At 40.8% G+C, this 12,780-nt stretch overlaps 1 protein-coding gene across 1 annotated transcript; it reads right to left on the reverse strand.

Moving 5' to 3' along the window:
- Window positions 1-1,931: 1,931 nt before the first annotated feature.
- Window positions 1,932-12,499, reverse strand: LOC139718509 (uncharacterized). Its single transcript, XM_071629982.1, has 8 exons — window positions 12,262-12,499; window positions 10,541-10,966; window positions 7,540-7,625; window positions 6,129-6,459; window positions 5,260-5,450; window positions 4,231-4,456; window positions 2,879-3,075; window positions 1,932-2,189 (listed from the first exon to the last, which is right to left on the reverse strand). The coding sequence occupies exons 1-8, from the start codon at window positions 12,497-12,499 to the stop codon at window positions 1,932-1,934; spliced, it is 1,953 nt and encodes a 650-aa protein (XP_071486083.1).
- Between the last annotated feature and the right edge of the window lie 281 nt (window positions 12,500-12,780).

A 12,780-nucleotide genomic window follows, 5' to 3' on the forward strand; every position in this document is an offset into this window, starting at 1 on the left:
TATTTTTCTCATTAAATCGTAACTGTAGACGATTTAGTCTGGAAGCATTTTTATTATATCTATTGCTCACATTTTGTATATTTAACAATACTTAACATCGATCTTGCCAATTAAATTTTTTACAGTGGTTGTTTCTATCCCTAACTCACATTTTAGAACTATTTCAAAGCACTAATGCTTTTTTTTTTGTTTCATCTGCAAAATGGTAAATTATGTCTTTAAATTTGAAGGAGACCATGCTAACAGTAACACACATTAAAAGATCATTGAGTGCTCACATCAGATTATCGATCTATGGCCTCTTTACTGTCTCATTTCAGTGGGAAGAGGTTACAGAGCTCTTAGAAACTCTGTTGTGTTCTTTGAAAATATGATATTGCATTTTCATTATTATTACGAATATCTATTGTACTGCTCCAAAACTGATTTTCGTACATTTTTTTTTCAAAACCTGACAGATAAAAAGAGAGATAGGGAAGATATCAATGACAACGTAAATACACTGCATTGTAAGTTAATGCTTTTAATACTGAACATGGGGTATATTCTGCAGTAACAGATATTTGCAAAAATATTGCCTCCCGTAACAAAACCATTTGTGTCATTGTCTGAAAGGTGGGAAAGTTGCTATGTTATCATTGTCTTGAAAAGTGATAATACTTCATTTTCACTCTGTGAATGCAGCTTTTGATTGCGAATTCAACCTCTTGACATATTGTCTCGCTGGCCCCTGCTCTTAAAACATTATACTCCTGAAATAAAATCGGGTTACATGTGTACATCAAGTATTTCTAAGCAGAAACTGAAAATCACTGGCCAGGTACTATTGTATACGCTAAGTACTTAAATAGCAAGTTTAATTTTTCTTGACTTGGGACTTCCCGACAATTTCGCAAGTGGTTAAATTGTTCACTATTGCTGAGTACAGTAATGAATGGAAAAATGTACTGTATTGTATGTGTGCGCGTAACATTCATGTCGAGATCAGTGTTGATAATTTGGAGAGTTGATAAATTTGCAAACAGCACCTGACTCGTGGAATATTAAAGTGGAAATACTGTATAGAACCTTGTGAAGTTCATTGGTATGCAGTATCTCATTTCTCTCACGTACCTCTAGCTGCCATGCCATATCGCCGGGTGTCGTGATGCCGACGGTACCAGTGGTAACCCCCACAGAGACAGAGAACGTGTGAGCATCATCGCCCTCCAGGACGTCGTTGGATCCGATGGAAGGCACGACTGAAGTCACCACGACTCCTGTGATTCAAGAAAAATCACATGATTAAAAAAAAAGGTAAAAAATCTTGTAACTGATGCATCAATGAAAAGAACTATCGTGATGCTGATAGATTACTGAAGTATTACATCATAGCCATCCATCCCCATGGAAACTCATTCTAAACAAACTCACGAAACCGTAAAATCTGTGACTGCTAAGCCATGCTAGTACCTGGTTTCAACACACTGCCAGAAGTCTCCTGCAAAGATAGTCTGTGTGGAACTATCACCAGGCTAGATGTAAAATAAGAGACTGTAACATTATCCCTTTGGTACTCCATAGCCCTGAATTTACATTGATTAAATCTGCAGTCTAGAAATCACTCTCTTTGTTAGTTTGTCATATCAAATTATCCAAACTACAGCCTGTGGAGCATGGTATCTCAAAGCCATGACAAAGACTTGGAAAACCATCTGGAAAAATTGTGGACACATTACTTTGCAGCTTTTGCAATTAAAAGATTGCTTTCCTGTCTTAAAGATGCTGAAGCATACTATCAGAATCACAGACAAAGTGACGGTAAAAAAAACATCTAACATGAAAGAAAATGCTTGTTTTTTTTGTTTTTGTTTTTGTTTTTTATGTGCAACAGCACCGGACCATGATATATCTCTGAAGCAAATTGCAAAAAAAAAAAATGAAAAAGGTGCCTAGAAACAGGTCGCAGCTATTGCACCCTTACCTCCGCATCGTACTGGGGAGCACCCGACGAGGTCAGAGCTCGGCTCAAAGGTGAAGGCAGGGTTGCGATTGGGACCCTCCCGCACCCTCACGCAGACATATTGCAGCTCAGAGCAGGAATAATCGCCTAAGTTCAGCTGAGCCTGAACGTTGATGAGGGTGGTGTTTTGATTTGGATCGATGACTCCATTGCCGACATTCTGAGCGTTTGACACCTCCACTGTTGCCTGTAACACATCACAAACACATTTGTTTTTCTTCTGTCAGTGCTATCACATCACACTGAAATAAGTTTTACAAGGTAACAGAGGAAATTATACAAACACACACACACAAACAAATAGAAGCACTAACTAAGCAAAATATAGAAAGTTGCTTGGCAAACTTTATAGAAGCATAAATCATCTTGCTCTTCTCTCAGTGTAGAATTTAGTACTTGAGTAATTTTTTTTTTTAATCTAAAAGTCCACTGTTGAATATTGAAAGTCTTTCAAATCTGCTATTGGCAGATGAACAAACCAAACACCCAACTTTCTAATTTCCTTGAAGTTGCTTCAGAAGTGTTTATCACATGACATGAACTTCATTTTTTTTTTTTTTTTTTTTTTTGGGGGGGGGGGGGGGGGATAGACCAATAGTCGTAAAGCCATAGCATTATCATGTTATCACATTTGCGAATGTGGTTGTGACTGCCATCATGTTGTATGAAGACACAAATGAAACATTTTTTTTTTTCCTGCAAAAAATTCTCTTTACTATCTGCTCACTTTCATGTTTAGCAGTTTAGTTTGTGCGCATCTACGACACATATCTCAGTAAACTCTTGACCAAGTGGCATTTCTTTTCATGATTTCTTGGAAGGTTGATTCTTCCTGCGATTAAAGGATTTCAGGCTTTATTCATGTTGTCTGCTCACCATCCCAATGGGTGGGTCCATCCCAGTGTTGCTGCTCGATGCAAAGATGTCCACCTCGAAGAGGTCGTTGCCCTCGACGCCCGCCATGGCGGGGTCGGGAATCAGGACGATGCTCAGAGTGACGTCCTGATTGGTGTTGTTCTCGATCAAGATGGGGGGAACTTTGACCTCGGGAATGACTTCCAGCAATTTGACCCCTGGGACGGAAAGAAATGATATGCATCACTTAAGTGGAGATACGCTCCTATTCACACTTGACACCTGTCATCTTATCTGAAATGTTCCAGAAATCCTATGTCCCAGTACTCCTCATATGCTCAGTAAATTTGTCTAACTCCATAAGACTACATGGGTTCATTCACTTATGGCTACACCAGACAGGTGATGTCCATGTTCCTGAATGACTGAGCATAGTCAGGCCAATGTTAAAGTACAATTTTCAAGCATTCTGCACTGCTAGACTAATCATCAAAGTTCTTAGAATGCTCTCTCGAGGAATGCTTCTTTCTTTAACCATTTCTTTAATCCATTCTGATTGTGCCACATTTCATAAAGCTTTTAAACAATAATGCATGAGGAATTATCATAATTCCACACATGGCATACATGTACTTTATAATCTTTCATCCAGCAGTTTGCATAAACCTGCATTTACATGTAATGTACAATTGCGTAAGCTTAATGTGACATTTGCAAACTGGTCATATTGTTTGGTATTTGTGTGTGGCCTGTGTAAATGACTATCTAATGGTGTCAAACTAGAAACAAGAGCAATATGTTGGGACTGAACTAATTAGATTATTTGAAGCTTTGCACCGTGACCTGAAAATATTCTCAGACAGATTCATTCAGCACTACCAGAATACTGTATATGCTGTTATTTTCGCGTACAGATATTTTTGTAAATTAGAAGGTGAGAGACATTTTCTCGAGATGTTGATTTCGGGAATTGACAACAACGCTATCTTGCATGCATTGTTACTCTCGTGTATGGCAACATTTCTGCGTGTTGTTAAATTCGCGATCCAACTGTGATTCGCGAAATTCGCGAAAATTAAACCCTTGTGAAAATAACCACTTATACAGTACTTCTTTCTTTGATGATGGTCAGTTCTCAGAAGAAGTTATTTCCTCAGAGAACATATCCACTACATTCCAGAAATGTTTCACATACATCATAAAGTTTTACTTGTCCATGTTTGTGTATAATTTTGCTTTAAACCTGTTGGGAATTCAGCACACTCAACAAAATGTACATTGGTGACTGAATGGTGGGCTTCATTATCTTCATCTCTGCACACACGAGATGTTAGGAGGAGCTTTTCAATTTTATAGAGCTGTTGCGACCTTACCGACACATGTAACAGGACTGCAGGCCCGCAGGGCCGTGGAGTTTATGGTGTAGAATGGTGATGCTCTTTGCCCTCTCCCCACTTCTACGCACACATATGCAGCCTCGGCGCAAGAAGTTTGCGCCAGCGACAGACTGGCGCTGATGTCGGTGATAAGAGAGGTCTCGCCGGCGACGATCGGGACGCTGCCCTGCTCGGGAGTCAGACCTTCGGCAGTGGCGCGTGGCTGCATTGGAAATAAGTCATCATGTAATACTTCAATTCTTTACAGTGGTATAGGATTTGGTTTATTCAATCCTCTGCACAATTAAATCATGAGTCTGTACACCAGTTTAATTCATTTTCAGACTCTCGTCACATCAGAATTGAGATTGCAACTATGCGACCACTTATCTGATGAAGTATTGCAAATTTCACAATGAGCAGACATTTTCCCATGTCTTTTACATCAGTGTCCTGTATATAGGATATAAACTAGCACAGTATCCCCAAGATGCAAGATTAGATTAACTAGCTCTCGCATTACATTGCATTTTAGTGTTCTAGATTAGTGACTGTGATATAACTCACGGAACAGCCAACTTAGGAAGCATTCAAATGTTCTAAGAGAAAGCAACACAGAATCAACGACTTTAAAGCTCTTCAAAGGAATCAGACAATGAGGACAGAGTGTTGTGCTGAGGGGCAAAATAGCTCCTTCTGGTGGATTTGAACCAGAGGCACCTCACAATTGAAAAACCATGGTCTTAAATACCCATTAAAGCCACAGTCGTTCCACTTTTAATCTGGTGACAACAATTGGTAGGATCAAGCTTTTCATAAACGTCACTTTCATTATTAACACAAGAGCAAAACACACAGGTAGTAACAGACGGCCTAAGCACAAACATGAAGTACAGTGTACAATGCATCCTTCATCCAAACATAGAATTCAGATGGCTTTGATAAAAGGAATATTGGACACAGGACGAGCTGTCAGAAAATGAGGAGAACATGAAGAAAGTTTGAAGAAAGGCGTTTCTGACTTACAGATGTTTCTGGGTTGCCGCTGCTGTCGCTGCTGGTGAAGAACTCAAAATGCCAGAGGTCAGTGCCGGACACAGAGGCCGAGCTGGCTGGGATGTCCACGCTGACGTTGACCACAATGTCCGATCCGTTGTTGAACTCAAGGAGATAGAGGTCGGGACTGAATGTGATTGCGGGGTTTTCCATTCTAACACCTGGTAAACGAATACAAGCACCAAGATATGTATGATAATCAGCTCCCTGTATGACACTTTTGAGCTACTGCAAACCAATGCTCCCATTCCATGAGAACTTTGTAAAAGATTAAATTGATAAAGACGGACGTGTTTTTCTGCTCAACATCCTTAAAGTGAAGGCAAATCAAGTTCAGCAATGTGCAAACACATAGTATAAATGAAAAGCTGAGAAAAATGAATGCAAATACACTCAGTTCCCTTGTTGGTGTCATGCACTTTAAAACTCCATGTGGCCTCAGTAGGGGCTTTGGTGAAACAATAATTGGTCATTTCGAGCCCACGGAGGAAGGACTGCCCTGGGGATTTTATGTTGTATGTGGCATAGACATACACTGCTTTATTTCCAAGCTATAAATAAACTTTGGCCAATGTTAACTAAAGGGCAGGCAAGAGATTAAAATTTTCAATATGGATTATGAAACCCCCGAGGGCAAGAGTCTCCATTTTACACAGGCAGGAAATACTTACATTGTACATTCAAACATCACTATAAAACATGTACACAGTGACTGTTTCACAATCTGACAAAATTTTTCGCAATTCCTACACTTGATCTTCTGGCTGTGAAACAGAGAAACTTGCAACAGCAGGCTCTTTGAACTGTGTTCAAACAATGAAAAAAAAAAGCTTCCATACCTTCACACCTAAATCCTTGGCATTCCTGGAGATCTTCGAGACCCGGTGCGCCCTCCAGGGTAAAATCATGTGTAGGGGCATTTCCCTTCAAGAGTCGCACGCACAAGTAGGCAGTTCCCCCTTTACAGACGAAGTTACTTGCATTCAGGTTTACTGACGCAGCAATGTCGATGTCTCCGCCGGCAGACAAATCAAGGTCTGCATCTCCGCCAATGTCTGCTGTTGTCATGGAGATAGGGTCGCTGCCGTTCTTGTAAGGGCTGAGGAACGCTCGCACTCTCCACAGGTCGTCTCCCACGGCATCTCCGCCCGTTGCAGACGATACGCTCAGCTAGTGAGTGGAAATCAAATTTTGTCCGTAAGCAACACATTCACAGCTTAACATCAAAGAAACACATACTTAAGCAGGTATGACGACTTTGTAAACAGCATGACAGTATTCTGAGGGCTAAAAAGAAGTACTTTAAAGGGACTGTACAGTACTGGTTGAGGCGGGGATTCATGGTTTTAACATTCCTAAGTGAGATAATGAGAAACCTCTTATGAAATATGAAAGAGCATGTAATTTTAAGAAGGATTCAATGTTTATTTGATGAAAATTGGTTTTCAAATGGCTGAGATATCCAAAAAAGTGATACAGGTGTAATAATAAAAGACTACGTACATGCCCCAACTTTACTAGGATCTCTTTTTTTCACCTTGTTTTTGGATATCTCGGCCACTTCAAAACCGATTTTCGTCAAATAAACTTTTGATACCCCTTAGAATTGTATGCTCTGTGATATCTCATAGAGTGGTTTCTGAATATCTCGCAAAAAGTTAAATCTCACCTCGACCAGAACTGTACACACCCTTTAAGTGGCAAAACAGTATTTTTATTCTTCCTGCAGAGGCACGTGTGGTAATACAACCTGGGATAAATAATAGTTTCCATGACGCTTCCAGTATTTTTCAGCAAAAAGCATTTACAAAGTACTGCAAAAAGAAATTAACAGCTGGCATCTCTGTGAAAGCAATAATACAGGTTCGCAATGCCACTGAGAGGTGAGAGCATCATGAGGTTTATCTACTTTGCCTCAAGTAGAATACATGCCAAGAATTGCATTGTCAGCTGAAATGGCTACCATCTTTAAAAATAGCCTTTTATAAACCAGGACTGGCAATTACAGACTGGGAAGCAAGAAGTTTCTGTAGCATGAAATTTTGCGAATTGCACCCGGCAGCCTTTTTCGCGGCATTAGATTTCTGTGAATTGACACTGGCAATCAATGCATACATACATGTAGTGTAGACACAAACTCTCGCATGCATTTTCATTTTGCAAATCTTGGCTCTTGCAAAATTCGCAAAAACTTGAAATGCAGGCAACAATTTCTGGTTTCACAGTACCGTTGCCGTAGAGATGACATACCGTGAAGTTGACTTCATGTGAGGGAGCATCTTCCAGCAGGGGCACCCCACTGTTGATGGCCACAGCCAAGTTATTCACAGTAACACCTGCAAGACACAGACAAGATGGATGACATCATAAATTTGGGGGAGGGGGGGATCCTTTCATTATCTCAACAGCTGCTTAGACTTCAAACATGTCCATCATGAGAAATTGTACATCACAAGGAATAAGAAGAATTTGATGTTCGCATTTTATCAGCAAGAAAGGGAGTGGGAAAAGGATAATCTACTGAGAAGGAGATAAAGGTAAATGAATATTGACCATCTGAATTTGATTTATATCATTAAACAAGGCAATCGCCGAATTGTGTCTCGCCCATTCGAGTACAAGGAATTAATATTTTTTATAACTCCCACAAGTTAATTGACCTGCTTATGACCTTTGACCTTGTGGTGACCGTCAACACCCTAAGGGACATTCACCATCCAAGTTTGGTCACAAACGGACAAAGGGATCAAAAGTAATGAGCCATAATCGAAACGCGCCATAAAAACTTAACATTGGGCCCTAAAAATTTGTTGACCCCTTTCTGTGACCTTTGACCTTGTGATGACCTTTAACTTCCCAGGGGACATCTACCGTCCAAGTTTGGTCACAAACAGACATAGGGATCAAAAGTTATGAGCCACAATCAAAACGCGCCCTAAAAACATAACATTGGGCCCTAAAAGTTTGTTGACCCCTGTCTGTGACCTTTGACCTTGTGACGACCTTCACCTCCCCAAGGGACATCTTCCATCCAAGTCTGGTCACAAACGGACAAAGGGATCAAAAGTTATGAGCCATAAACGAAATGCGCCCTAAAAACTTAACATTGGGCCCTAAAAGTTCGTTGACCCCTGTCTGTAACCTTTGACCTTGTGGTTACCTTCAACTTCCCAAGAGACATCTACCATCACCCAAGTTTGATTGCCATTGTAGCAACATGTGCTGAGATACGTGTGATAAGAGAGTCTTGCAAGTAAACTTTAACGTATGACCTCAAATGACCTTTGACCTTATCATGTGACCTTTTACGGCACCATAACATGAAGGTACCCCCAGTGCATCCATCACCCAAGTTTGATTGCCATTGTAGCAACATGTGTCGAGTTACATGTGATAAGAGAGTCTTGCAAGTAAACTTTAACGTTTGACCTCAAATGACCTTTGACCTTATCCTGTGACCTCCAACGGCACCATAACATGAAGGTACCCCCAGTGCATCTATGACCCAAGTTAGGTTGTAATCCAAGCAACTTATGTGAAGTTATTTGTCAAAAGAGAGTCTTGCAGGTAAACTTTAACATAGAAAAGAGAGTCTTGCACATACTTATATGATATTGGATGGCCTTGAGATTAATACAAGGAAATATTGGACGAGCTATGCACAAATATTGGACGAGTCGAAGACGAGTCCAATATTTTGCTTAGCGAGTCCAATATTTCCTTGTATTAATCGAAAATAGGACATTCAATATCATCATTATTATCCTACAGAGGATTTTAGCAAAGGAAGTTTTCACTTAGGCCTACCCTTTCTGTCTCCGACTCCGAGTGCTGTTCCTACTGTGTAGTGATCCTGACATGGGGTATGGTACATGTACACTCTTCAGTGCAAGTTAATCCACTTCAGTCTCTGATAAAACAGTGATCTATTATCCAAGGTAGCCGTCATGTTACTGTTAGACCGATATCTAGCTAATTTAGACCAGAATTAGATGTATTTGTATCCGAGATCTGAGAAACAATTCACGTCACATCTACCGTAGATCGTGAAAGATCGAATTAGGCTACTACTACCACAACTAGTCCTACTGTGCTGTATATAACGTACTTGTACACACGTACGTAAATGTACAGTAACTGTAATATGCATATCGCGCATGCAAATGCAAGCGCAGCGGCGGCGGCCGGCTACATTATATCGCGCGCGGGCTATCTAGCAGTAGCGCTGAGCATGCAGAGCTGCAGATCAATCGTCGCCTTGCGCCTGCATGCACAAAAAAAAATGCAACTTGTTTTCATCAAACCTAAATTTAACTTCCTGTTATGAAAGTGATATTTTGAAAAATTGTGTGAAAAACAATTTCAACTAATTGATATAGGAAATTTGTTTGTATAAACACAGAATTTTAGAAGAAACGATACTCTAGTTAATTCATGATTGACCAATCACAGACGTTTTTACTTCATATTTCAGGTCATCTCGTATATATCTCAACCAATCACGGTGCAGTTTATAAAAAACTTTGGGGAATCCCCTCTTGCCCTCCAATATTTTAAATATTGGTCGCCTCGGCCAAAATTATTGGTCGAGTACAACAAACCTTCTAAGTGGGTCGGAGGTTATGAGGTGCGTCGACAAAATAACACTTGTATTTGGGCTCTAAAAATCCTCTGTATGGATAATAATCTTTAATATATGACCTCAAATGACCTTTGACATCATCACATGACCTCTGACAACACCATAACATGAAGATACCCCTAGTGCTTCTATCACCAAAGTGTGGCTGCCATTGCTGTAACAGATGCCAAGTTATGCATCATAAGAGAGTCTTGCAGGTAAACTTTAACATTTGTGACGGACGACGGACGACGGACGGACGACGGACGGACGACGGACGGACAACGGACGGACGACGGACGGACTACGGACGGACGACGGACGGACGACGGACGGACGCCATTTGGATCCCTTAGTCTCGCCTTCACCTCCGGTGGGCGAGACAAAAAGGAATTCTATTCAAAAATTTTTTAACAAGGTGAATAAGTATTGACGGTAGAAAGTTTTCATTGATTTGCCATTTCTATTACTTTTTACCAGCATACCAGTACCGATAACTTTTTGTTAAGGCTGTCATACTTCAATATAGTACTGAAAGTTTTTTGAAGTGAAAAGCATGGATTTATCAACTATATCTAATCTTTGAGACAAGGTAAAATAGAGAAAAGGTTAAAGTTTTAATTGTCTCACCAATGCAGTCATAAGGTTCACAAGCCGTGAGCAGGGATTCATCATCCCCAACGGCTGACAGGGTGAAGGACGGATCCGTGGCCGAACCTCTCATGAGTGTGCCGCAGACGAATCGCATCTGGTCGCACGTCACGCCCTGGAAGTCCAGAACAAGGGACGCCTCCGCAAGGTTCACCGAGCCACCTCCGACCACGTGAACAGCATACGAGATCTCCCGCGTGGCCGGTGGAGTGGCCATGGGGTTTGTGTCATCCGCGGCGACGAAGAACAAAACGGAGAGGCCATTGGGCCCCGTGTCAATCTCCCTGGACATGGCAGAGAAAGTTGGCACAAAAGCGACGGCGCCAACTTCAAATGCTGGGTCGTTGCTGACAAGCACTGGTTTGCTGCTGGGGACGTTGAGACTAGATGAAGCCACTTCCACACCTGTACGAAAAATGGACGATGAAGAACACATGAAAATTTGTAGCATCTGGCAACATTTTGGCCGTTTCTTGGATTCTAAAATAACATCACTTTCACAAACAAAGTAATACTGCCAACTCCAAAAAAGAAACAACCCAGAATGCTTACCTATTCCAAAATGACCTGGAACATTGATAACACATTGCAGCCAATCTCACAATGAAAGGTGGACCCAAATTACACGTAATTCTTGATTATTACACACAGTAATATTTGCAAGGAGAGGATGGCAGTTACTGTGAAACCACAAATCTTTCCTCATGTTCTTCTCACCACCACGCAAACATTCAAATAAATATTGCTCTTTTCGGTCATTTCAAATCTTCCTTATAATCTTAGCATCTGATTCACAGCATATGTATCTATCTGAGACAGGTGTATAAAGATTCCACACTGCTAAAACTTTGAGTACCCGTAGTTTCAGTAACGTGGTAACTCCTTGGTGTCAGCCATTCTGATGAGATGATGCTTTGAGAAGTATGGTTTATATTGTTTCTGTATGTTTGTCTGCTCAATTCTTTCGGAACATTTCTCTCGAGCTCACAAGAGTCCTTTAAACTTTCAGAGGGTTTTTTTTCCACCAATCATATGATACTTGAAGGGGTAGAGTTGCTACATGTATGTAATGACGACAGTGTGACATATGAGTGATGTTTCCTTGATTAAATGATAACGATGAAAACAAATGTCATTTTACATACAGAATTTTAAGAAATGATATAGTTTTGGTTGAGATGGGGTCTTAGGTTTCCATTGTTTTTTGTGAGATAATGAGAAACTGGTTATGAATTAATTTATCAAAGAGGATACAAATCTAAAAAGAATCCAATGTTTATTTGATGAAGATTGGGTTTGGGATGGCTGAGATATCCAAAAACAGAGCTCCTAATAAAAAATGGGACCCACCATTTATTGGGAGTACTTTTTCAACCATTTCAAAACTAATAGAATTGTATGATCTTTAATATTTCATATGTGGTTTCTGATTATCTTGCAAACATTTAAAATTTGAATCCCCCATTTCAACCAAAACTATACCATCTCTTTCAACAACGAGAGCATTTCTAAATGCACTGATACTAAACAGAAAAGTTAAGTCAAAATATAGAATGTAATTACAAACACTGTATATTGCAAAGGGGAGAAGTACTAACAGTGGCTTCTACTGAAATCAGCTTCTACTTATAATGAGGGCATTTATGAGAATAAGGAGATGTTCTCTTATCCATGATGATACTGTAAAGTAAAGTCCTTGCCTCGACAATCGACTCGTTGGCAGCCAACTAAACTGTCCTCCTCTGCCCCTGATAGAGTGAAGTCGGGCACGGCGGCGTTGCTCTCCCTCAGCTCCAGGCACAGGTAGATGGCATCGCTGCAGATGACCTCGGAGGCGTTGAAAACCGGCCGGAGGTCCTCGAAACGGAGGACGCTGCCCACCGAAAGCGGCAAGCTTTCGTATATGGCGGGAGCACTGTACTGGGCGGACCCGTTCATGCTATCGGCGAAGTAAAACTGCAATTTCCACAGGGAGGTGCCAGAAATGTCTGCTGAGCTGGTGGCGGGAATGATGCTGGCTTGGACCTCAAAGTCGATGGGCTCCGTAGCCTCGATGAACTGGGTAGACGACTGAATAGCTATGCCTGTGCTCTGAACAACAACACCTATATGAAAAAAAACAAAATTTAAATCAATTAAATTTCACCAGTATGATACCAAATTAAGCCAAACCCACCAATGTAAGAAACAAGGCAAGTGCCATAATGTGTCTCGCCCAT

Source organism: Diadema antillarum, unplaced genomic scaffold (genome assembly GCF_040938485.1).
Source record: "Diadema antillarum isolate AM-2024a unplaced genomic scaffold, OU_Dant_1.0 scf00000095, whole genome shotgun sequence".
Lineage (NCBI taxonomy): Eukaryota > Metazoa > Echinodermata > Echinoidea > Diadematoida > Diadematidae > Diadema > Diadema antillarum.

Bases quoted from the DNA above. Each gene is read 5' to 3' on its own strand.
- LOC139718509 (XM_071629982.1), bottom strand. From the start codon at position 12,499: ATGAACGGGTCCGCCCAGTACAGTGCTCCCGCCATATACGAAAGCTTG. The intron at 10,967-12,261 runs GCAAGGACTTTA...TTTTTCGTACAG, and splicing joins CCAACGAGTCGATTGTCGAG to GTGTGGAAGTGGCTTCATCT. The intron at 4,457-5,259 runs GTAAGTCAGAAA...TTTCCAATGCAG, and splicing joins GCGGCAACCCAGAAACATCT to CCACGCGCCACTGCCGAAGG.